The sequence below is a fragment of the Dreissena polymorpha genome, chromosome 6, assembly GCF_020536995.1.
Source record: "Dreissena polymorpha isolate Duluth1 chromosome 6, UMN_Dpol_1.0, whole genome shotgun sequence".
Taxonomy (NCBI): domain Eukaryota; kingdom Metazoa; phylum Mollusca; class Bivalvia; order Myida; family Dreissenidae; genus Dreissena; species Dreissena polymorpha.
Genome location: NC_068360.1, coordinates 40,452,307 through 40,479,711, shown reverse-complemented (window position 1 = coordinate 40,479,711; position 27,405 = coordinate 40,452,307). Strand labels below are relative to the sequence as shown.

The 27,405-nt window shown below is 37.5% G+C and overlaps 2 protein-coding genes across 2 annotated transcripts; one reads left to right on the top strand and one right to left on the bottom strand.

Moving 5' to 3' along the window:
• Positions 1–1,692: 1,692 nt before the first annotated feature.
• On the top strand, positions 1,693–4,034 carry LOC127834971 (uncharacterized). Its single transcript, XM_052361134.1, has 2 exons — positions 1,693–1,783; positions 2,481–4,034. Exons 1-2 carry the CDS (start codon positions 1,711–1,713, stop codon positions 3,380–3,382), a joined length of 975 nt encoding a protein of 324 aa, XP_052217094.1. The 5' UTR covers positions 1,693–1,710; the 3' UTR covers positions 3,383–4,034.
• Positions 4,035–8,640: 4,606 nt separating this feature from the next.
• Positions 8,641–25,624, bottom strand: LOC127834982 (zinc finger HIT domain-containing protein 1-like). The gene is made up of 6 exons (XM_052361153.1): positions 25,510–25,624; positions 16,843–17,010; positions 14,778–14,872; positions 13,069–13,157; positions 10,511–10,591; positions 8,641–9,899 (listed from the first exon to the last, which is right to left on the bottom strand). The coding sequence occupies exons 1-6, from the start codon at positions 25,529–25,531 to the stop codon at positions 9,878–9,880; spliced, it is 477 nt and encodes a 158-aa protein (XP_052217113.1). The 5' UTR covers positions 25,532–25,624; the 3' UTR covers positions 8,641–9,877.
• Positions 25,625–27,405: the final 1,781 nt, after the last annotated feature.

Sequence of the window (27,405 nt, the reverse complement as noted above, 5' to 3'; positions counted from 1 at the left end):
GACATTACCCGACTGTCCTCAAATGAAGACAGATCGCAGAAAAAAATCAATATTTTATAAGTGTATTGACGTATTTTAACATGATTAAATTTAAAAATTATTATTTGAATTGGTAAAATTCGCTTTGTCTCAGTGTTTTGATTGAAGTTTGAATTGCATTTTTTAGTAAGATGTGTTTCAGCTATCTATTTCCTTATGACATTAAGAGTGATAAACACACTTTGACATATTATCCGAGCCTTTTTTGACAATGTGACCTGAAATGAACATTATGTTTTATAGTTTCCATTAAGGCGGGGGCATTCACCAGAATTAAAGCAAAATATAACAGCAGAATAAAAAAAGGAAGAGTAGTCTATTAGCAAAATTGGAATAATTTGGAATAATTTGGCAACTTGAAAGTGAAATGGCCTTACTAAATTGTTTTGACTATAAAACTACCATTATTCTTACTATTAAAACTATAACATTTAAATAAGCCGTGCTCTGTGAAAAGGGGGTTTAATGCATGTGCATAAAGTGTCGTCCAAGATTAGCTTGTGCAGTCCGCACAGGCTAATCAGGGACGACACTTTCCGCTTTTAAGATATTTTCTGTTTAAAGATAGTCTCTTCTTAGCAAAAATCTAGTTTATACGGAAAGTGCCGTCCCTGATTAGACAGTGCGGACTGCACAAGCTAATCTGGGACGACACTTTACGCACATGCATTTAACCGCTTTTTCACAGAGCATGGCTAAAATACAACCGTTCTTGTCACATATACATGAATGACTAGATGATCTCGATATTCATAAATTACATGCATTTTGAACAAAATATGCATTACTTGTATTCCTAAGGCCGAACTCCGAGACTTTCTGACAACAGTTTGTCATGCGTTACAACTAAATTATTTTCGTGTCAGAGTAGAGACTGCCAAGGGCTGTCGTCAGTATAAACAGTATATTCATTCCGTAGGGGCTAGACCGAATCAACGGGGTGCGTCATGCTCCTTTTGCTCCCTCCTTCTGTCCCGTTCGAATGGTCATTACAAAACGTGTGACGAACAGTATACGAATGTAATAGTTATTTTTCGAAAAAAATCAATGGCAAATAAACGATTCGTAAAGGCCTTAATTACAATTGTAAGATTAATATAGTCTTTGGATTTAGCAATACATTAAGATAATGTCCACAGACTGGCCCATCGCCCAAGCCGGTTCCATTTAAACAGAAAACTATGGCATTTGTGATCGTAGAACTTTTGAAATTCTAGTTGGAGATCATTTATTTGTATTTATGGTTAAAATGAATCGCATTATATTTCAACTATTTTTTAAGTTACGGTCAATAAACGGTATGAGAAATATTTTGGCCTTTACAAAGCGGTGACTAAAAATCTCTTCAAAGTTTAACGAGCGCCGATATATGAACAGACCTCTAAAATTAACTCTTTACCAAAGTTGTGCTTTCATATTTTTATATATCAGTTTTTTATGTATAATTCGTACAACATATAGTAACTTACTATATTAACCCTGTGAAAATATCTGTATGTCTAAATTTCATGCGAAAAAGGGCCTTATGCTATATGCGGCAAGCAATCGCGCAGTCAGGTCAGTAGATACGCTGCAATTAAATGGCATAAGGTTTCGTGGTCAAATATAGGGTAGCGTAGCTCCTGGTCATACTTATTACTTCTTATTTTTCAGAACCCCTAACGAGTGAAAATGAGTCCTCTATCTACATTGCTGATGTTGATGCTGATTGGATGTGATCACGTGACACGAGGTCAAGCTCGTAGTAAGTACAACCCACGTGATCTCATGAAAACATTTGATTCGCGTTCTGAGAAAACTGGGCTTAATGCATGTGCGTAAAGTGTCGTCCCAGACGACACTTTCCGGTTTTATGGTATTTTTAGTGTCAAGGAAGTCCCTCCTTACCAAAAATCAAATTGAGTTTTCTTCTTATTAGAAACGTATGTGGTCATTTTTTTTAAATGTTCGCTCGAATTAACCAAAAGCCGAGTTCTTTTAACGGCACTGGAGAGTCCGTGTATGACGTAAAACCATTATTAAGTATTGTGAACATATATAAACCGATTTTACAGCTCTAAATTGAATCCAAACAACTTATAATGTCAAAATATTAGTGCTTTCGTCGACATCACACCTTTCAATAACATCTGTTGTTTACGACTTCGTTTACGAAAAGTTTAGATTGATATGAAATTATTACGCATTCGTTCATATGCATGGTTCAACACACAATATAAACACGATGTATAGACGATAAGTGTAAACGTATCGCTTTTGTCTCAGATTAAAGGTAAATTGCAACGTAGTGTGTCGTGCGTTTCGTCATTTGTTATATTAGGATTATACACACTTGAATAAAGCATAGTACATGTAAACATGTGCTTATTCCAGTAAATTCAGTTTTCAAATGTATAACCGAATCTGATTTTTTTTCAAAATTTCTTTCTTTGACTTTTCAGCCAGTAGCCGAGACTCATTGCGGCGCTCCCTGAATATAGACCCCACCCTCTCGCACGCCCGCGATACGCCGATACCCGTCTCCCAGAACGTCAACGTCTTCTTACTTGTCGACGACATCCCTGTTCAGGACGCCCCGACGGCGCGTGTCTTGCCGACACAAATGACGGACCCTAGTCGTCCGAGCGTGAGAACTCCTCAAGTTACGGTGGCCGAGAGCCGCCAGGGTACACTCTCTGCCTCCATAACGGCCGGCCGCCCGGTTCTCCTGGAGAGTACCTTGGGCCAAGTCGCCAGGCAGCAAGTCCTTCAATCTCGCCCAACAGCCAGCATCCCTGTCATGATAGAGAACCAACCGGAAGTCCAGTTTGTGCAGCCGCAGCCACGACTGACAGCGCCTGCTCCCAGTACAGCAGCAATGAATGCCGCAATTGTTGTTGTTAACGACCAACGCCCGGTTTTTAACGAACAACGTCCCGTTGTTAACGACCAACGCCCCGTTATTAACGACCGTCTTATTAACAACGTCAGGCCTATTCCCGTTGATGAAGCGATAAGTGCCAAGACGGAGTGCTCATTCCAGATCCCGCTGTTTCTACTTCCTGACACAGATCCGGCAAACCTAGCCCAGAATCAGCAGTGTCCGTCTTTCCTCTTGTACGGCCCAAACATCGACCCCACTCTTGTGTCACTTCTTGTCGATCACTGGACCGGGGTTGATAACGTCGGCGGTCCATCGCTCGATCGAGTGCGCAGCCAGATTACGCAGGTCGAGTTCGAGCAGAAGTGCCTAGTTCCGGCTCTGCGCGCGCATGTTTTCGGCGGTGCCGCGTGTAAGACGCGCGAGCTTAGAGTCTATTTGGAATGGCTGTTGTACCTTCGTGAGCGTCTATTCAATATTTAAGTCACCACGTGGCAGTATCAAAGAACAAATAAACTTGTGATATAACCGGAAGTTGTTGATGTCGCTAATGAAGGGAGACACAAGCAGACATTTTTTTTGCATTTCACTCGCTCAATGCTTCTGATATTTTTTTATTTTTTATTGTCGCTTATTTTCACAGATTTAAAAAATCAGTATACATTTTAGCACCGTTGTTAATGTTGTAATTCACTTGGTTAAATGGTGTTTTAAGGAATCTCGGAACCACCCTAATACCAAAATGTGCTTTATGACTCCATGACTTGCTTAAAATCCACGTTGCAGCCATGTTGTTTGTTATTTCTATAAATGAGCCATGCTCTGTAAAAAGAGGGTTTAATGCATGTGCGTAGAGTGTCGTCCTAGATTAGCCTGTGAAGTCCGCATAGGCTAATCAGGGATTACACTTTCCCTTTTTATGATATTTGCTGTTTAAAGAAAGTATCGTCATAGCAAAAATCCAGTTAAGGCGGAAAGTGTTGTCCCTGATAATCCTGTGCAGACTGCACAGGCTAATCTGGGACGACACTTTACGCACATGCATTTAACCCCCTTTTCACAGAGCACGGCCCATATATTGTATTTATTATAATTTTGCTGTATATATTCAAATGAGAATCTTTGTATTATATAAATAAAAGCGCAAACCTGTATACTATTGTTGTGCAGACATGTTCATACGACATCATAATACTATTTTTGTTGGTTCTGAGACATAAGAGAAAATTGTCGGTGAGAATAACTTGGTGACAATGCATCTTGTTTTTGCGTTGTTCCCTAACAGTAATATACGCAAAAAATTAACTTTCTCGTATTTTTTAAAATGTACACATTTAAATTTGTTGAAATGTCAACTAACCAATATAAATAGCACTGCAATGGTGTGATATGTGTACGCTTATTTAAAAGACTGAATATTCAACTCCGCAGTATAAAAGGGTCACATCTCTAGTGGGTCGTTCTTGTAAATCGGAAGCACGAATGTGATATCGATACACGCAAGTATAAACTGATAGTACAGTCAGGTTTTCAATATATATACATGGACACATATAATTATTAAAACAAGGCATTTAAATTGCGGGAGTTCTGTGGACAGAAACCATAACGGCAAAAGCCGTATATTTGCATCGTGAAATAAAACCTGAAAATTATAATATGAAATGGGGAAAATAGTATTATTTGCTTAGCAAATACTATAATATTATTAATATGCCTAAATGTTTGTGACGAAAATAACAAGTATTCCCATAAAATAATGCAGACAGGGAGGGTCTACATAAAGTATTTAAGCAGATCTGACATAAAATGACATTGACTATAATTCATCGTGGTAATAACTGTAAAGAAATGAGCATACGAGCAGTGATGTAAATAACATGTGTCGCGTTCTGAGAAAACCGAGCATAATACCTGTGCGTTACGTGTCATCCCAGATTAGCCTGTGCAGTCCGCACAGGCTAATCATTGACGACACTTTCCGCCTAAACTTGATTTCCGGTAAGGATGGGTTCCTTGAAACTAAAAATACCATTAAAGCGGAACGTGTCGTCCCTGATTAGCCTGTGCGGACTAAACAGGCTAATATGGGATGACAGTTTACGCACATGCATTAAAACCAGTTTTCTCAGAACGCGACTCATATAAACGTGTGGTACAAATTAAGAATTCTCCAGTTTTTACATTAACTAGTTGAGTATATATTTGTGCGCTTTTAATTCATATTTTAACAAATGCCGTATATCGTATTTTAACGATATTTCTTGTTTGTATGATTCCTAATGTTCATGCTTTTTTCATGTCATACGCTTCGGGAAATATAGACGCCTATGCTTATTGATAATTATTCGCTTGCAATAACTACACAATTATTATTAAATGAATGAAATAATGTGAATATGGGGTTTAATGCATGTGCCTCAAGTGTCGTCCCAGATTAGACTGTGCAGTTCGCACACTGTCCGCCTAAACTGGATTTTCGTCAAAAAGAGTCTTCCTTTAAACAAAAAATACAATAAAAGTGTCGCGCAGTCCACACAGGCTAATCTGGGACGACACTTTACACACATTCATCAAACCGCTCGTCTGTCACGTTGTAAATTGCTCTTTTGTATTGGGCTTTGGATTGGTTGTCGCCAGACAAGAAAACGTAGTTCACTATCCGTGATAGCCCCGAGGTGAAAGTTAACGTGTCTCATAGGACACGTGGTTTCCACACGTGTCGCTTATGACGTCACGATATGTATAAAATGCGTCAGTGGTAAAGTCACCAGTCCTATTGGATGACAACGAGCTTCGGTCTGGATCGAACAACCAATCGAAAGCAACAACTATAGGCATGTCAATAGCTGTGTAATTATGTATATATGCGAAGTATATTTTGTAAGAAAAAGTAAATAAAAACGAAAGTATACGTTACACAACGTTTCATAAAGTTAGGACTTCATCAACTACCGGTAACATCAAAAGTATTGACTGAATAACACACATGTAAACTAGTCCAGTGTATAAACATATTTATCATTAAATATTATATCAGTATCCTTTGGTAAATTACACCGGTAATGTTGTAACATTCGTGATATAAATGATAGGGAAGCCACACCCATACTTTGAAATACAAAAATTGATGCAAAAAAACAACATTCTTCTTCTTACCTCGACGACCGGCGGCGGCTTGCTTCTCAGTCGGCGCACGTGGCGGCACGTTTCGCCTAGACTGAATTTTCGTTAAGAAGACTATTTAAACAAAAAAATCATAAAAGCGGAAAGTGTCGTCCCCGATAAGCCTGTGCGGGCTCATGTGGGGCGATATTCTATCCACTTGCATTAAGCCCGGTGTGCAAAGAGCGCGTCTTTTATCTGTAAGTAAAACTGAAAGAGCTGAAAACCATTGTTAAAACCCATAATTGCCTATTGGCTATATGAGAGTAAAATACGCATGGAAGCCATGACACTCCAGATCTTCAAATAATGCTACCTCAGCTGCGGAGATACCTTGTACCGTATCATCATTGCTTTTACACGTACACATATAATTTTAAGCAAATATAGTTACATTACCCGTTTCAAACTTGGACTGTTACTTTTCATTGCGGAGTAAACGATAGAAACTTTTCAGCGAAGTGTTTTGTCTTAAGTTCACAGTGCATTGTGTACTTTAATTAAGTAGTTTTTCCATTATTCAAACAGTCAACGAAATTATGTGACGTAATTTTAAACCCCGCTTTTGTTTAATTTTACGAATATATACATAAAACTCGAAATACAGCTTAAAGCTTGTCTTTAACTCTTTCAGTGCTGGAACCGACTTTTGAAGGCCTTTGCAAGCAGTTTGGATCCAGATGAGAGAACGTGGCGTCTCATCAGGACGTGGCGTTTCATCAGGATCCAAACTGTTTGCTATTCTGATAGAATTCTTTGGGGAAAAAAATAGAAGAAAATTGTAATTTTAGAAATTCAGCAGACGACATTTTAGCAGACGACAAATTTCCCAGCATGCAAAGGGTTAAGAACGTAAAATGCACAGCAACCCCTCCACTGACGTTTGGTACTGTGAGTTATTATAAGATGTCAGATGGATGTCACAACGGTGACGGCGAGTATACCTTTATAAATGACGTTATAAATATATCAAACGAATAATTTGTAAAATGTCAGAATTATGAATAAAGCACGCACTGAATAACAGCGCTTTTATTCAACTGCTATATTTTATAAAATGTATACCAACATGTGTATGTTTTTAAAATTCCTGAACGGTCTGTGTGTGTTTAACCTTGCAGATGCAGCATGTATAATCAAGCTGAGTAAATGGCAAAATGAAGAAAGGCTTTATTCTTTAAAGGTATAAGCACCGAGCTCTATGATTAAAACATTTCAGTAGTTCGTGTGTAGCCGCGGTCTTGAAAAATCATGGAAATACTTGTGGCTTTTATGGTATTTTTCGTTTAAATAAATTTTCTTGTTAGATAAAATATTGTTTCAGCAGAAAGAGTCGTCCCTTATTAGCATGTGCGTACTACTACTAATATGGGACGACACTTAAAGCACATGCATTAAGCCCCGTTTTTCTTTCCTTTCAAGATTTCACTCGCCGCTCATACTGATCATGCCCGTCCAGACGAGGCTATAAGCTCTACTCGCCGCTCATACTGATCATGCCCGTCCAGACGAGGCTATAAGCTCTACTCGCCGCTCATACTGATCATGCCCGTCCAGGCCAGGCTATAAGCTCTACTCGCCGCTCATACCGATCATGCCCGTCCAGACGAGGCAATAAGCTCTACTCGCCGCTCATACTGATCATGCCCGTCCAGACGAGGCTATAAGCTCTACTCGCCGCTCATACTGATCATGCCCGTCCAGACGAGGCTATAAGCTCTACTCGCCGCTCATACCCGTCCAGACCAGGCTATAAGCTCTACTCGCCGCTCATACTGATCATGCCCGTCCAGACAAGGCTATGAGCTCTACTCGCCGCTCATACTAATCATGCCCGTCCAGGCCAGGCTATAAGCTCTACTCGCCGCTCATACTGATCATGCCCGTCCAGACCAGGCTATAAGCTCTACTCGCCGCTCATACTGATCATGCCCGCCCAGGCCAGGCTATAAGCTCTACTCGCCGCTCATACTGATCATGCCCGTCCAGACCAGGCTATAAGCTCTACTCGCCACTCATACTGATCATGCCCGTCCAGGCCAGGCTATAAGCTCTACTCGCCGCTCATTCTGATCATGCCCGCCCAGGCCAGGCTATAAGCTCTACTCGCCGCTCATACTGATCATGCCCGTCCAGGCCAGGCTATAAGCTCTACTCGCCACTCATTCTGATCATGCCCGTCCAGGCCAGGCTATAAGCTCTACTCGCCGCTCATTCTGATCATGCCCGTCCAGGCCAGGCTATAAGCTCTACTCGCCGCTCATACTGATCATGCAAGCCCAGGCCAGGCTATAAGCTCTACTTGCCGCTCATACTGATCATGCCCGCCCAGGCCAGGCTATAAGCTCTACTCGTTGCTATTCTGATCATGCCCGTCCAGGCCAGGCTATAAGCTCTACTCGCTGCTCATACTGATCATGCCCACCCAGGCCAGGCTATAAGCTCTACTCGTTGCTATTCTGATCATGCCCGTCCAGGCCAGGCTATAAGCTCTAATGAATTTTTCGTATGCCTTTGGTAAGATGTCGCCAAGAATTATTGCGATATTGTAACAAGTATGATTTACAAATGCAAAATACTTTTTTGTAATTAAACTAAACAATTGATTTATTAGTTTTCAAATAAACAAAAAATAACACTAGCAAATGACGAAACAACAAATGCTATTTTAATACATAAAATTTTTCTTCGTTTTCAACAAGGTTAAAATGCATCCAAGTTTATGGCACTGGAAGTCACCGAGATTAATTTGTTCAATGTAGGCTCTGTCTCTATGTCTGTCTGTCTGTCTGCTACTATGGGATAAAGAAACATTAAAAACTAGGATCATTTCTTGCAAAAGAACATACCAATAATAAAACTAAGTTACTCAATTAACAATCAAAAAATTACAAATGGCAGATAACAAAAAAATGATATAGAAAACATACTTTTCATGCATTATTTTGATCATTGCAAAAAAAAGCACTACTCACTGCTCATGCTGATCATTCCCGCCCAGCACATAAAACGTGCGTACACAAGACAGACCGACGACAGAACAAACGTGTGTTCGAGTTTGCTATGCTTTTTAATTGACTGTGAGGGATAAGATAAACACTTATAAGACATCTAATTTGTTACTCGTAAAATTATTCAGGAAAATTATGGAAAAATCAACCAATCAAATGACATATAATTAAATAGTAACATGAAGTGTTTACTTCGTCATATCTACCTTTATCTGTGCTCTTCCTCTTCATTCGTTGTCATATAAAACATATATTTTTACTGTGGTTCAACCACCAATGAAAGTTTATTTTATATGACCACCACTTATGAAAACATAATACGATCTCACAAGGATATCAACAAATATCCTGAATATATACATATATACATATATTGTAACATTTTATTGTCAGTTAAAAGCTACCAATAAATGCAATATCAAGAGACTTAATGAATTACATGCATGCATGACATTTCTTTAAGTTTCCCTTACGATGCTTTGTGAATTCCCGCTCTGACGCCAATAGCTTCGGTACACAGTCATTAATTGCACACATGTCAAAAGAAACCTTCCGCAATTCTGCATGAGAGCGCATCTATCCTGCATTTATTATGTCCATCTTTCCTGTTCAAAGACATCATAAGTAATGTCATTTTCTTCAGTTGCCACAAGGCATAGTAATGGATATCCAAACAAATTCAATACACTTTGTGGGCTCCTCCTCAGTCTTTTTCTTTTCTTATTTTGCTTGGCTGCATCTTGGCAACGGATTCAAAATTACAAAGACTTTTATCCATTTTCAAAAGAACGTGTATTACGCCTCAAGCAGTCCACTTCAAGCATCTGAAACATAAATAAAGTCCCTTGCCAATGATGAACATTTATCCTTTATCACTTAGATACGTATTTTCACGCATTTGTAGTTCCTTAGAAAGTTATATTTTATTGAAGACCTTACTAACTAGATTCAAGTTTTTAAGGCTTCATCTCCAAACCTGAGATACTGATGAGCAGCAAACAGCATAAAGCCTGAACAGACTGCAAGTTACTCGCAGGCTGTTCTGGTTTTATGCTGTTTGCACATAGCCATTTTCACTTTGCTTCTGAGTGGGAAAGGGTTAACCTCAGAGTCAGACATTATAAACAAAAGTGCAACTTAAACTTTAGAAAACCAAAATCAGCCTAATGACTAATTTAATTATGGGAAATAGATCTTGAATGTTTGAATGAAATATGTCTACCAATTAGTGAAAAACTAGCTCAGACACCAATGCTGGGGCAAGTAAAACAGCTTGCCCCTTTCTTAATTTTATTTTGCTAAAAATGAATAAATAAACTGTACGTTTTTTTAACAAGTAGTTGTTATTTGGATGAAAATATATTATTGACAGACATGAAAATACTTCTTATATGTCCACATCCCTGCTACAAGAACTCACAGCAACAACATTTACCTTGTGTCTTGGTGGGTTCCAAGACATTTAATGGAGCAATACCTCGCCCCACACTGCACACAGGTGTATGTAGAGATGTATCTTGATGGGGTCAAAGAATGGCAAAACAAGTTTTTAAACAGCTACTTAAATCTCATAGCTTTATGTAAAGTCAATACTGATAACAAGTGTGACACTGTCACAAAGATATACCTGTCAACAGTTTTGTTTAGAAGGTCCCCGTGGTGTAATGGATATGGTGTCTGCCTAGCGACCGGGAGGTCATGGGTTCGATCCCCACCGTGGGAGCGTTCTTTAGATCTCCTGCTTAGACACCAAGTACTGGTTCTAGGAAATGGACTCGAGAGCGTTTCCATAAGCCTAAGGCTTTCGATGCAATCAAGCTTAAATAAATAGGTTTAAACTAACAGTTTTGTTCGGTAAAGACTTCTCTTGGACCTTGAATTGTGTACTCTGCCTTTAACAAAGAAACACGCTCATCTCTATAAAAAGTAATTTAGATGGCCATCCAAGCTGAACAAAGTTATGTTCTGGACTTAGTCCTAACATGTCACCTTGATCTGTGACCAAGGGCCTTGGGCCTAAGCTTTTGGGTGTGATGAAAAGTAAAAAAAGGATGATTCCCAATATAATATTTTTTTCAAAAAATCTGACCACAATTTCCCCAAAATATGCCAAACATTTCCAATAAACTCAATAATTGGTTTATTGAGTTTATCATAAAGTAATTAAATTCCCAATCATTTCAAAATATAATTTTTTGGAAAGCAGTTAAACATGTATTTATAAACAATTGGTACACTGTTATTTATGCTGGTCCATATTAACAATTTTTCTTTTACTATGAGAACACAAATCAGTCCCTGTTAAACACAAAGGAATTTTTTTTTAAAGACAAAGAGCTTAACCCTTTGCATGCTGGGAAATTTGTCGTCTGCTAAAATGTCGTCTGTTGAATTTCTAAAATTAGCATTTTCTTCCAATTTTTTTCAAAGAATACTATCAGAAAAGCAAACAGTTTGGATCCAGATGAGACGCCACGTTGTGTGGCGTCTCATCTGGATCCAAACTGTTTGCAAAGGCCTTTAAAATTCAGCTCCAGCGCTTTAAGGGTTAATATGTTACTTTTCTAATATTTTAGCTTTGACCTTGATTGAAGGATCTGGTTGTTGTGAATAACACTGTCTTCTTAAGCTGATCATCTCTGCCAATCGATTTAAGCAAATACATCCATGCTTAACAAAGTTGTACTCTGAACGGGAAGCAGACAACGACAATGAGCGAGGCCTGGTATAGGGGAGATAACCCTGGGTTATCGTTAGGTAAGGGTAAGGGTTAGGGGTCGGGTAGAGTAAAGGTTAGGTTTAAGGCTAACCCTAACCCAAACCCGACCCCTAACCCTTACCCCAACCCTTCCCATGCGCATTACAATACCAGGCCTCACTCGTTGTCGTTGTCCGCTTCCCACTCTGCACGATGTGTCAAGAGTTTATTTCCTTAATTTGACTTTTAGATCTTGAATTGTGACCATGACCTTTGACCTACTGATCTTGTTCATGACCTTCGACCTACAGACCTGGTTCTTGTGTGTTAACTCCTTCATCATGTTAAGCACTTTTGTCAAGGTATTTAGTCCATCATATGCTTTTCACAAACTGATAAGAATGTATGGCTTCAATGGGAGATTTGACCTTGATTTGCAAGTTTGACCTCGGACAAACTGGCCTATTCTGGGAACAATACTTCGTGTCATCATGCCAGATATTGTAATATACATTCAAGCTGGACATAGGCATGCTCTGAACAAAGGGTTACAGACTAATTTTGTTCATTTGACCTTGCACTGTTACCTTAACCCTGGTGCTTGTTGCGACACAAATATCATGATGGCTATTACTTCCAACAAAATATTTGAAAACCCATACATGTTGGACAACTGTCAACTGTATGCTCTGGAAAAATATTCAAGCTGCCCACCTGAAAACTCAGGTTTACAATTGGGCATATAAAAACTAAAGCCTGTCACAGCCATGATGAATGACCCCCTCCCCCTCAATGCTGCAAGTTGTTATATGTAGCAAGTTGTTATAGAAATTCTATAGTAAACATAAGTTTTTGTCTACTGATTTATAATGGTGGTATATCCAGTACATACCTCTACTCTACTTCCTTGCAAGGGGGAGAGAAGGAAGGGTGTACGAATGATTTTAGTATTCTTCAAACTTAACATAAGAGATGTAAATATGGAAATTATTATGAGCCAACGCTGGAAAAATTGGGTTAAATGCACATGCGTTAAGCGTCTATATGTGTCCCAGATTAGCTTGTGCCTCCGCACAGGCGATCAGGGACAACAATTATTGCCTAAACTAAATTTTTGTTTAGAAAAGATTTCCTTAAATGAAAAAAAACAACAACATAAAAGCGGAAAGTATCGACTGTGCACACTGCAAAGGGCATTAAACTCTGCTTTCCTGATCAATGCTCATAGCAAGGTGATTGGAAATAAAGCATAATACAATACATCTTTTTTACATCTTGTGTTTGTGCAAGGATACCCGCAGACTGCACAGAAGTGTCGAGGGGGGAGCCTGGAGGGCGGGGCACACACACTCACGTAGTTGGGGGGATCCTTATTTGTCAGGTGCTGCAACACAATGTTCAACATTACAGAAAATGAGACTTACTCTGGGATAACAGGGCTTAATGCATTTGGGAAAAGTGTCATCCCAAATTAGCCTGTGCAGTCTGCACTAGCCTATCAGCGACTACACTTTCTGCCTAAATTGCATTTTTGCTAAAAATAGACTTCCTTTTTACCAAAACAAGAGCTGTGTTTGTGAAACACAATGCCCCCTACTGCCCTTTGAAGCCATATATTTGACCTTTGACCTTAAAGGATAACCTTGACCTTTCACCACTCAAAATGTGCAGCTCCATGAGATACACATGCATGCCACATATCAAGTTGATATCTTCAATATTGCAAATGTTATGACCAAGGTTAAAATTTTGGGACAGAATGACAGACAGACAGACAGGCCAAAAACAAATTACCCCCGATCATTTGATCAGGGGGCAAAAAAATACCATAAAAGTGGGGCGACACTTCACGCACATGACTTAACCCTTTGAGCGCTGGAACCGGAATTTGAAAGCCTTTGCAAACAGTTTGGATCCAGATGAGACGCCACAGAACGTGGCATCTCATCAGGATCCAAACTGTTTGCTATTTTGATAGTATTCTTTGAAAAAAATCTAAGAAAATGCTTATTTTAGAAATTCTGCAGACGACATTTTAGCAGACTACAAATTTCCCAGCATGCAAAGGGTTAAGCCCTGTGTTTTCCCAGAGAGAGGCTTATATGTAACATGTTGCTATTAAAAGAAATTCAGAGTATTACTTTCCAGACACTGTATTGTTGTGAGAAGCAATATCAATTGAGTGAAGACATTTTATTTAAAATTGCATGATGAATGTTGAAATAACAGTAAGCACAAAGCTTGGACAGACCAATGCTTAATCATAATGACAGCAATATATCTAGCTTTCTGTATACAGGCTTAATTGTAAAATGAAATATTTTTGACAAATTTTGAAAAAGTAAATTTGTATGACTCAAACAATTTAACAATACAATTAAAAGGTTGCTGAACATAATATGGCACTGGACTTACAACACTACTTGTACTGATAAAGTGGCTAGATTACATATATCCATATCAACAAATTAATAAATAATAAATAATGATTCAAATAATTCCATCAAAACAATGGCAGTAGTCTCTAAACTAGTTACTTTTAGAAGACCTTTGAATAAAAATTTAACATACAATTTTAGGACAAGGATGACTGGTTAAATCCCCACTTATAGGACAAGGATGACTGGTTAAATCCCCACTTATAGGACAAGGACGACTGGTTAAATCCCCACTTAAAGGACAAGGATGACTGGTTAAATCCCCACTTATAGAACAAGGATGACTGGTTGAATCCCCACTTATAGAACAAGGATGACTGGTTGAATCCCCACTTATAGGACAAGGACGACTGGTTAAATCCCCACTTATAGGACAAGGATGACTGGTTAAATCCCCACTTATAGGACAAGAATGACTGGTTAAATTTGCACTGCGAGAGCGTTATAAAGACAGAGTTCCTTAATATGTCTTAGACTTCCCATAAAATCAAGCAACATAGAAAAGTTTGAAATGAAGCAGTGAAATAAAAAAACACACTAGAAATACTAGTTTATCTGAGTGTAACCTCTTCCTCTATAAGCGCAGAAAAGCTCTTCTTGAATCTGTACTTCAGGTGATCACTGCGGTATTTCTTCTTCTTCCTTCCACCAGTTTGGGGAGCTGGGATTAACAAATAAATCACTTATAAATGAACAGTTCTACAGCAGAGCTTTTTTTAGATACAATTTACTGGTATAGCAGGGGCCTTTAACATTTAAAATGGGTCATTCCCTCTTTAACTAGAAATGTGCCATTTACTGGTATGTCATTCAGCTATGAAAGTTTGAGATTCACCCAGCAGTTCAAGAGAAGTTGAAAACACTTATTTTTGTGTTCTATATTCTATAGCAAAATAAATGTGCCTTGTTCTGATAAAACTGGGCTTAATTCATGTGCGTCAAGTGTCGTCCCAGATTAGCCTGTGCAGTCCGCACAGGCTTATCAGGGACGACACTTTCCGCTTTAATGGTATTTTAAGTTTCAAGGAAGTCCCTCCTTACCGAAAATCAAGTTTAGGTGGAAAGTGTCGTCCCTGATTAGCCTGTGCAGACTGCACAGGCTAATCTGGGACGACACTTTACGCACATGTATTATGGCCAGTTTCATCAGAACAAGACACAAATAAAAATCAGACTAAGAGCCACAATTGTGTGAAAGTTTGAGCAAGATCCAACCTCTACTTCAAAAGGAGTTGAAAACACTAAATGTTAGAGCTATATATTGTTAACAGACAAAAGGCCATAATACTGCAAAAACTGTTTGCAGCCACAATTGCTATCTATACAATCATTTTCATATACTGCCTTCGTCTGTGAAATTTTGAGCGGAATCCGTCAAGCAGTTAAAAAGAAGTTGAAAACACCAGCTTTGGGACATGAAATACAGACAAAGGGATATAACTTTAAGTATGCCAACATATATTACTGCCAAAATTCCTACCTCTATAATCATCTATACATTAAGGTCATTTAACTGTAAATGTTTGAACAAGATCCACCCAGTATTTAAAGAGGAGATGAAAAACACAAACTTCCAGACATAGGGACATAAAGACATGCGAAATGATTAATGCCCCCCACTTTCTTCAAAATAATGAGGTTTCCTCTAGAACAGATCATATCCCATAATTGTGTTTACCTTGTTATGAAATTTTCACATACAAATTCCAAAGAACGATTTTTTCTTCCTTTAAATTAATGGCTATGGGCTGTATGAACCCTCAATTTTGCACAGTCAACAAAATTGTCTCAAACTTACTTTGCCTCTTTCCCATGAAAATATTCATTGCTTTTATTTCAATTTGTTCATTTATATAAAAGCACAATTGTCAAAAGTTAAACATTTGACAAGGATGAATAGTTTTGAGAACACTTTGCTAATAGTTAGGCATACACATCTGAAGTAAAAAAGCATGAAGTAAACAAGAGCTGTCACTATAGGATGACTTATGCCCCATAGAAAAGCTTGATAGAAGTTATGAGCTTTTTTCAAAACCTAAACGCAGATTTCGAAACCAAAACGCAGACCCTAAGTTCAAGGTCAAGGTCACAGGGGTCAAAATTTGTGTGCGTATGGAAAGGCCTTGTCCATATACACATGCATACCAAATATGAAGGTTATATCTCAAGGGACATAGCAGTTATGAGCATTTTTCAAAACCTAAACGCAGATTTCGAAACCTAAACGCGGACCCTAACTTCAAGGTCAAGGTCACAGGGGTCAAAATTTTTGTGCGTATGGAAAGGCCTTGTCCATATACACATGCATACCAAATATGAAGGTTATATCTCAAGGGACATAGCAGTTATGAGCACTTTTCGAAACCTAAACGCAGATTTCGAAACCTAAACGCGGACCCTTTGAGAATATTTCGAAAGTCCGCACAGGCTTATCTGGGACGACACTTTCCGCTTTTATAACATTTTTCGTTAAAATGAAGTCTCTTCTTAGCAAAAATCCAATTTAGGCGGAAAGTGTCATCCCTGATTAGCCTGTGCGGACTGCACAGGCTAATCTGGGACGACACTTTACGCACATGCATTATGCCCAGTTTTCTCAGAACACGACTCATATAAACTAAACAATCTCACTTGTGTCCATTGATTCCTCAAACTTCGGCGCCTTCTTGCTCATCTTAAGGTCTGCGTGAGGGTCGTCCTGGAAGTTGTCTGACTCAAGTGCCTCCAGGGCCTTACGTTGACGCCTGCGCCGAGCTGCCTCATCCAGAATGCGCTTCTGCTCCGACTCCTTGATTCTTCCTGAAGGATGGATACGTATGCATTGATAGGAAACATAAAGAAAATCATATGAATGATAAAAAAGAGCATAGTTTGCAATTAAAGAAAGTATCTTCTTAGTGTAAATCCAGTTTAAGTGGAAAATGTTGTCCCTGATCAGCCTGTGCGAATGAACTGGCTTATCTGGGAAGACACTTTATGCACATGCAATAAACTCTGTGCATCATAACACAGAAGCTTGGGTTTGTGTAAAGCCTTGGATATGGATTGGTTTATTTTAAATATTTAATACTTTGATAGATAGATTTTCATAAGTTTGATATTTATCATATTGCTTCCTTGGATTGTGTTAACCAGATTAACCCTTTACCACTTAGATACATAATTAACCCTTTACCACTTAGATACATATTTAACCCTTTACCACTTAGATACATATTTAACCCTTTACCCCTAAGATACATAATTAACCCTTTACCACTTAGATACATATTTAACCCTTTACTGTTTAGATACATATTTAACCCTTTACCACTTCGATACGTATTTAAACCTTAACCACTTAGATACATATGTAACCCTTTACCACTTAAATAAGAATTTAACCTTAACCACTTAGATACGTATTTAAACCTTTACTACTTAGATAGTTAAACCGTTACCACTTTTATAGGTATTTAAACCTTTACTACTTAGATACATATTTAAAGCTTTACCACTTAGATATGTATTTAACCCTTTACCACTTAGATACGTATTCAAACCTTAACCACTTAGATACGTATTTAAACCTTTACCACATAGATATGTATTTTTACGCATTTGAAGCCACTAAGAAAGTTAAATTTGATTTAAGACCTTTCTTACTAGATTCAAGTTTTTAAGTCTTCAATTCCAACCCTTAGATACTGATGAGCAGCAAACAGCATAAAACCTTAACAGACTGCTAGTTACTCGCAGGCTGTTCTGGTTTTATGCTGTTTGCAAATAGCCATTTTCACTTTGCTTCTAAGTGGAAAAGGGTTTTAACCTGATTTAGGGAATGTTTGAAAGTTTTAATTGACAGTCCATTTTTGACACACAACTTCCAGAGTTGTTATTAAAACGCAATATATTAGAATTAAACAAGAGATGTGTTTGTCAGAGACACAATGCCCCCTACTGAGCCGCTTTGATTTTATTAATTTTTTTATCATTCGGCAGGTAGAGATAATTATCTCCCTTTAAAGCTTACTACTTCCCTTGATTTGTTTTTTTTACCTTTGACCTTGAAGGATGACATTGACCTTGACCTTTTACCACTTAAAATGTGCAGCTCCATTAGATACACATGCATGCCAAATATCAAGTTGCTATCTTCAATATTGCAAATGTTATGGCAAATGTTAAAGTTTTCGGATGGACTGACGGACGGACAGACAGTGCAAATGCTATATGCCACCCTGCCGGGAGCATAAAAAACAAGAGATGTGTTTGACAGAAATGCCCCCTACTTCGCCGCTTTGAAGCCATATATTTGACCTTTGACCTTGAAGGATGACCTTGACCTTTACCTTTCACCACTCAAAATGTGCAGCTCCATGAGATACACATGCATGCCAAATATCAAGTTGCTATCTTCAATATTGCAAAAGTTATGACCATGGTTAAAGTTTTGGGACAGAATGACAGACACATACAATGACAGACAGACAGGCCAAAAACAATATACCCCAGATCATTCGATCCGGGGGAATAAAAAGAACTTGTAAAACATGTCCTTCTTGCTTATATTTATTTTTTATATCTTTGAGTCGCATGGAGTGCTACCTTTAAGATGCAGTGTATGTGAAAGCCTTAAGTTCTACAATCTAAAAACTAAACAAGGGCTGTTTGTAAAACATGCATGCCCCCCATATGGGCTGTCCGTTGTAGTGGCAGCCATTGTGTGAATACAATTTTTGTCACTGTGACCTTGACCTTTGACCTAGTGACCTGAAAATCAATAGGGGTCATCTGCGAGTCACGATCAATGTACCTATGAAGTGTCATGATCCTAGGCAAAAGCGTTCTTGAGTTATCATCCGAAAATCATTTTACTATTTCGGGTCACCGTGACCTTGACCTTTGACCTTGTGACCTCAAAATCAATGAGGGTCATCTGCAAGTCATGATCAATCTACCTATGACGTTTCATGATCCTAGGCGTATGCGTTCTTGAGTTATCATCCGAAAACCATTTTACTATTTCGGGTCACCGTGACCTTGACCTTTGACCTAGTGACCTCAAAATCGACAGGGGTCATCTGCGAGTCATGATCAATCTACCCATGAAGTTTCATGATCCTAGGCGTATGCGTTCTTGAGTTATCATCCGGAAACCATTTTACTATTTCGGGTCACCGTGACCTTGACCTTTGACCTAGTGACCTCAAAATTGATAGAGGTCATCTGCGAGTCATGATCAATCTACCCATGAAGTTTCATGATCCTAGGCATATGCGTTCTTGAGTTATCATCCGGAAACCATTTTACTATTTCGGGTCACCGTGACCTTGGACCTAGTGACCTGAAAATCAATAGGGTTCATCTGCAAGTCATGATCAATCTACCCATGAAGTTTCATGATCCTAGGCGTATGCGTTCTTAAGTTATCATCCGGAAACCATTTTACTATTTCGGGTCACGGTGACCTTGACCTTTGACCTAGTGACCTCAAAATCAACAGGGGTCATCTGCAAGTCATGATCAATGTACCTATGAAGTTTCATGATCCTAGCCCCAAGCGTTCTTGAGTTATTATCCGGAAACCACCTGGTGGACGGACCGACAGACCGACCGACCAACATGTGCAAAGCAATGTACCCCCTCTTCTTCGAAGGGGGGCATAAAAACCTCTTCTTGAGTTTAACATGTAGTCTAAGATTCCAAGAGGAACATTTTGAACTGTATATTGAAGGTAAAGTGTCATTTGGACACTGGGCATTGCGAATTTTTGTAGATATTAACAGTTTCAAATTAAAGCGTAATTTTCATAGACATGACCATTTAACTTTTAGCAGTACATAAATTTCTAAGATAAACCGATCATTTTAGTCATAAAACAATTGGGAGTGGAGTTAGAGTATGCTGCAAAATTACTTCTTTGACATCCATTTTTTTTTGGGGGGGGGGGACATATCAATAAATTTAAGATCCTGGCAATTATTCACAGTGCTTAATTATTTAAAGACCAAATTAGTGTAGGCACAAAAAACATTATTATCCAACGTAATCAACTACCACTTCCAGGGCCTGTTTCGCAATCCAATACATGTTGACTTCTGTTAGTGAGTTACACTTAACAATTACTGTAGAACACTAATAACGTTAACCCTTTACCACTTAGATACGTATTTTTATGCATTTGTAGTCCCTCAGAAATTTCAATTTAATTAACTCTTGCAGTGCTGGAACCAAATTTTGAAGGACTTTGCAAACAGTTTGGATCCAGATGAGACGCCACAGAATGTGGCGTCTCATCAGGATCCAAACTGTTTGCTATTCTGATAGTATTCTGTGAAAAAAATCTAAGAAAATGCTAATTTTAGAAATTCAGCAGACGACATGTTAGCAGACGACAAATTTCCCAGCATGCAAAGGGTTACAGACATTTCTTACTAGATTCAAGCTTCATCTCCAAACCTTTGATACTGATGAGCAGCAAACAGCACAAAAACCTGAACAGTCTGCAATTTACTCACAGGCTGTTCTGGTTTTATGCTGTTTGCACATTTCACGGTGCGTTTCAAAATAAATTTTCATTCATTTGAAGGCAAAACAATGTCTTTACCAACTCAATCATTTACCAGATCGTTGTGTATCCATTATTCTCATACCATCGGCCTTCCTAATTGTATCATCAACTTTAACGAGTCCCCTTGAAAAAAACTCAAGGATTTCAAGGCATACAATGTTTTTCGATTTTCAGAAAGTTGGTTTTATTTACATTTTATTAATGAATAACAAGGATCATTTTGATAATTTCTGTTTTCTGTTGGTAAGTAGGTATACATGCCAGATGTTTTAAATAGTCAGAAAATAGTTTTAAAATTTTGCATCAATCTAAATTTAGAGTTTTAAAAATTGATGATTGGTTAAATAAAACACATGTTTGATTGGATGTCAAAAAGAGGCATATGCCCATGCACATTTCACTTTATGGAGTCATTTGCTTAGAAAGTGCAAATGTGTGTTTACTTCTGAAAAATTAAAAACGTTTGAGTTCATGAAATTCTTGAACACATTTTTTGTCAAAATTGGCCAGAAATTATGAGTTTTTGTTGAGAAATATAAATTTAGTTCCAGTACTCCTGCAACATCGATACAAACTCCGAACTATTTTTCAAACAAACAAAAAATAGGTTTATAAGTACACAAAGAAACTGCACTTTCGTTTTGACCATGTAAATGACATCACCGGCACAGTAAAAATAATTCTCGAAATCGGCTGCACTTGATTGGTATATGTCAGGAAGTTTGTAAATCAGATTTAATTGGTATTTCTAGAAAATCCTGGATAAATGTATTCGTCATATCAATGCTTAGACCGAGTAATTACGGCAAATCGGGACTCAACTTGCGTAAAACACTTGCTCAATTAACCGTTTAACCCCACCTCCGTTCTCTGCAAAAGGTGGAGCTATGCACCTGCTGTTACTTAATTGGACGATTTCCATTGAATAACAAACAAACGATTGGTTCAGCATGTTGATTGCTAGAAAAAGGCAGCCAATTTTGTCGGTGAGAAAGGTGTTGTTTATGGCTTCAGACAGGAAGCTGCTTAATTTGATGACGTCAAACTGTCAATTCAAGCAGTCAGTGCAAATTTTCGCAAGACTTGTACTGATACAATTGACCCTTTGTTTACAATTTCAGTAAAAAAAAACACTAGCTTACATTAAACTTTGGATTTTATTATCAGACTAAAGCAAAAGTGAAGTTAAAAATGTGATAATATTAATTTGTGTTATTTAAAATACGACGTTTAACGTTGTAAATCTGCGAGTTTTCATGACAACAACAACTTTACAACCATTACCGCGCATCGCGGGGATAGATCTACCTCGATTTTTATTTTAAAAATTTAATTAAGATCTCATAAGTTGAGACTATAATTTTAATCCATTTTTGGAGGAAAAAATCTTGACTTATGAAAGCATTTTTACAGTATGGAATTGACTTATAGATGTTTGTTTATTACAATGAGACAAAGTCAGATGATAGTTTAAAATTTCAAAAAGGTTCTGGTTGATTATTACTATAAACAAGAGCAACGCAAAACGGGTTTTGTTTTTTTAGAGGTCACAGTGACCTTGACCTTTGACCTAGTGACCCAAAAATGGTTGTGGCGTGTAGAATTCATCAAGGTGCATCTACATATGAAGTTTTAAAGTTGTAGGTTGAAGCACTTTGATTTTAGAGCCAATGTTCAAAACCTTGATAAAATGTTAAGGTTTTAGCACGACGCGGATGGTGGACACGATGAGCTGGCTATGACAATACCTCTTTTTTTTTTTCCGAAAACAGCTGAGCTAAAAATATACATATATCAGGGATCATATTTTCCCGCAACATCAATTGGTCTGGATATAAATGGGGAAAAAGTATCCGAAAATTTATGTCCGAAATAATGACAAATTACATTAAAATATATACCATTGATTTTGCCATTCATGAAGGTGGTATAATAAATGTACATGTAAAATTCCCTTATGCGTTGTTTTTTTTTTAAACGGAACATACGAGTTTTCTCAACTTGCTATTTCATTGTTGTTTCGTGTGCTGTTTTATCAGACTTTTTTTCATCGTTGTCAATATAATTAATCTGTGTAAGTCTATACCGATGTTTTTAATCTGTGTCGACTCGATAATAGCTTACAAACATGCACTGAACCAAACAAATGTCTGTGCGTAGGTTGGCTACTGACAATAACAAACCAAATAATTAAGAAATAATTCGTGTACGTTATAGTTTGTTGTCAAATAACCCACAGCCGATAGTTTAGATGCGTAGGGATTAAATTACGAGAGCGAAGCATTTGAAACCACGCATCTAATTTTCCGGTCATGAGTTATTCAACAACAAACTATAAAGTACACGAATTATTTTGATTCTAACACGGTTTCACTAAAGATTTATACCATGTATATTATTTTTCTTGTGTACTATTTTAATTTATGTGAAGTTCCGCCCATAAAAATAACTTTCGGCTGTTCTGTCGATCAGATCCGCGACTTTCATTCATAATTATATTACCGGATTATTACGCTGGTGAAAATGTATTGGCATGTTTTGTTTAGTTACAGCGCGTGCTTTCAGACGCGTCTTTTCGGATGCGTCTTTAATCCGCTGTTCACAAGTTTTTGATTCTTGGTCTGACGTGCAATGAACCGGTCCTGACCAGCTTAGAGACTGCAGCGAATGGGTTATCACACCTAATCGAGATAAGAATGTCATTAGGGTGTGTTAGCATGTACACTGTGTAATCGATTTCATGACATGGGAATTTTAGCAAACAGAATCGGACCGACTGTTTGGGATATTCAATCGGTTTTTCATGACCCCAATCGGTCTAGGACCAACAAAACCGAAAAAAATATGATCCCTGACATATATATATATATTTTTTTAATCCAGGGCGTGAAGATTTAAGTAAAGGGGGAGTGGATTGTCAGGCCTACTCGCCCTGCAGGGCGAGTGGCTCCGGAAAAAAGTTCAAGGCCTGAATATAAGGGTAACACGTTTACAGATTTTTCTAAACGTTTAAAAAAAAGGAAATAAACGAAATGGTACCCCTATATTCTTTTTAAAAAGCATCAGTGCCATCGCATTTCCATATTGAAAGCAGTAATTATTTCCAGAAGTAACATTAAGTGTATATCCCATTCAAGAAATGACGTCATATTAAAACCAACTGTTCTCGTCTTTGTCCAACCATTGGGTTACACTTTTTCTACGTACATGCCGATATATTTTGTAACAAAGACGAATTAATATTGAACCCACATTTCTTCAATAACAGTAAACCGGTTTAAAAATTTTCAATGTTTAACTTAACAAGAAAAAAATGAATACCGATGAAGAAACGGCAGACAAATTTCCTCATGCACTTCTTGCCGACGCGCATGGAATGTACAAAACGATTTGGGGCATGCTCATGCAAAAATGGCGGGAAAATTTTCTCGAGCACTTTGTGTCGACGCGTGTCAAATATTAAAGACATCTTGTCCATACATGGTGTATTGTTTACGGTATTGTGAATAAGGGCCATCAGGCGCACGTGATACAAATACGAGTCTGTTTCAGCAGCTGTCAATAAGCTTTGCTACGTCGTAACGTAATGAACTAAAATAGATTCTGTTGATGTAAGACTGTCGTTTAAACGTTTACTGTTTTTGTAAACGTTTTTTAGCAAAACACGAAACGCGACCGTTAAAATGTGATACCCTTACCTGAATATACTGATTACTAAAGTGACTACAGTAAAGGTTGCATGATTACATTTGATCATTTTAGGTTTTCCACTTTTGGGTCAAATGTCCTGCAATTTTTTATGTAATGTCCTGATTTGAACCTAAAAATTTCTGGCATGTACAGGGCCCTCAATCTATCAAATCTGCCGCCAAATTTCGGCGGCAGTCCCCCACCTGAAAAGTATACTTTTTTCCCCTTTTGGGGGGAAAAATTCCCCCTAAAAAAAATATTTTTTTTTTTTTTTTTTTTAATAGAAAGATGTGTCTCATGATTATTATATCTCAATTCTATTTCAATTTAATTTTTTCAAACATACTAAATTATGAAAAATGCAATGAATATAGTGCAAACATGTACAAATGAAATAATGAGAGAGTAAGTAAAAAATCCCCCAAAAAGGGAAACGCCGAGAAAATTCCCCCTCCTAAGGGCTGCGGACCCCTTCCCCCAAAGTAGTGTGAGGGCCCTGATGTATGATTATTTAAAGCTTTTTACATGATACAGATTACTACAGGGAGCTAAATCTAGCCAGTATTTTGAAAAGCCTATACAAATGCAGTTTTGGTGTAATGTCCAAGAATAAACATTTAAGTGTAGATTAACACATGTATGTGTTTTGAAATCTTTTCACTTAAAAAACTTATGTATTCATTAAGAGGGCCAATACAACAGTTATACATGCTACATACAAGTTATTCACCTTTAAGACAATTATTCAAAGACCACGGTTAAGAATTAATTATACACACACGTTTGCCATTGTTTTGTAATCAAATACTTTAGGTCTGTCAGAGATGATCTAACACCCACTCAGTATCATGTAATATCCGAAATAAGCCATATCCGAAATCCGTATATGCTTCACAAATATCGTATGATCATTGTTAATGAGACACGCAGAAAGATGCAATACTGGATATCTATTGAATGACTATTTTTTTTAAATACGGACTAGACAATTTTACCAAAAACCTATGCAATGTCATACTATAAAGTCTAATCAATAGGTTTTTGTTAAAACCTACCAGATTCTCGTTTCTCCGCCATTTCGGTTTTCTTGATTGCCAAAATGGGTACTTTGCCCAAGAATGGCCACTCTTGGTAAACTACGTCTTATGATAAATTAATATAATAAAACAGAGCATTTCAGCGGATGTCGGGAAACCCCTTTGACTAAGTTTAACCATGTTTAAAGCAATTCTATTATCAATAGCATCAAAGCAGGAAATTATCAAGTACAATTATTGTATTAATTGGTTACAAAAAAAGTTAAAAACTTCTTATCCCTCCAAAATGATTTTGCTTAATTTACAAAAGTCATAATCCAATGCCTGTGTGGTCTCACTAAAAAACAGCCAATTTTCAAGGCATAATTTCTTGCCTTTCCCTTTTTAGATTGTGCTAGTATCAAATTAATATTAATCTATCCTCTTTTGTAAAATCGATTAAAAAGATATGTCGCTTCTATAACACAATCACTTACGGCTAAATGCAAACACTCTCAGAAAACAGGGCCACGGCAAAAGCCCAGTGCCTCAGTAAACGCTCCCTATACGTTAATCCTTCAACGTTTTCTCTACTGAAATGCGACAGAATCGCATTTGATGGATCCAATATAAATCAAGAGAGTGTCACGTACCTGTGACTGTACACCAATTGAACCGATAACCAGTATGGGAGTTATACTTTTGTTGTCGGAGAACTAGATAACATGTTTGTATATGTTACTACAACATTAAATGGTACAATTGTTTATGTCCTTTAAGTGGTTACTTTCCCAATTGGCTTTTTCATAGCTAGCCGGCACAGATCCCTATAGTTTCGCTATTAACAAAAACACGTAGAACAATCTCTAGGGTTTGTGTGTTACTTATAGGCTACTCTCCTCTATTGCACAGGCAATTAGTCACTTACCTTACTGAAAAAATGCGGATGTCAACAACAATATTTTTCCTTACACTTCTAAACATGTAAATATATGCAAGAAAAGAAATTGTCTTCAATTACTGGTAAACATAGATATCAAGATTCAATATTTGCGTAAATGTTAACATCACAATAACCGATTTAGCGATGTCATTGACAACAGAGTCATGCTTATTAAGTGTTTTGGAAGACAATACCGAGAATGATGGAGAGTCTTAAGCGTCTTATTCACAGATGATGATATTACACGATGATTTACTTCAGGAGTATCAACATATTATTTACAGTTGGATACGCTACCGCGACATTTTTACCCAAAGATCTATGTTACTTGATAGATCTTTACCTGTGATGAGGCTTATGGAAACAATAGTGTTGTTCTAATTATATGGTGTATGCAAAAAATAATAATGATATCTTGAACTGTTAAGCCTTTAGAACAAGTATAGATCGAGGGCCAAAGATTACCGTAATGAGATTACATATACTTAGATACTTTTCTAACGCAACACTTTTAAAACTTGAATACCTCACTTATGAGTAAAGATTTTGTTTTAAAATTGTACATGTCATCATTTTAATACAATACTTAAGCACGTGGGGTAGGTATCATTTCCTCTTTTTGCACGTGGAAATCGTGAAACGCGACATACTTTTACTTTAATTTCGATTTCATCATAATGACATCATTCTATGAGGGTTCTTACACCAGGAAAACATAAAATAAATTTAAAAGGACTGTTAACCACGAATAACGAACAAATAACAGTTCTAAAATACCGTATTTTTTACAATTATTAATTTATATTGATTACGATTTCACGAGTGGTATATTACATTACTTGAAAAAAGTTCATATTTGCAGTATATTCGGTAATAAATGACGATGATGATCGATCTACTGGCGTCATTTATATTTAACTGGTAGTTACCTGGTAGACATACCCAGTAAAAATTAATACCGAATATACTGAAAATATGAAAACTTAACAACT

Coding starts and splice junctions, on each gene's coding strand:
- LOC127834982 (XM_052361153.1), bottom strand. CDS start 25,531: ATGGCGGAGAAACGAGAATCTG. Junction 17,011..25,509: donor GGCGGAGAAACGAGAATCTG/GTAGGTTTTAAC, acceptor TCCATCCTTCAG/GAAGAATCAAGGAGTCGGAG. Junction 9,900..10,510: donor GGAACCCACCAAGACACAAG/GTAAATGTTGTT, acceptor TTTATGTTTCAG/ATGCTTGAAGTGGACTGCTT.
- LOC127834971 (XM_052361134.1), top strand. CDS start 1,711: ATGAGTCCTCTATCTACATTGCTGATGTTGATGCTGATTGGATGTGAT. Junction 1,784..2,480: donor GACACGAGGTCAAGCTCGTA/GTAAGTACAACC, acceptor TTGACTTTTCAG/CCAGTAGCCGAGACTCATTG.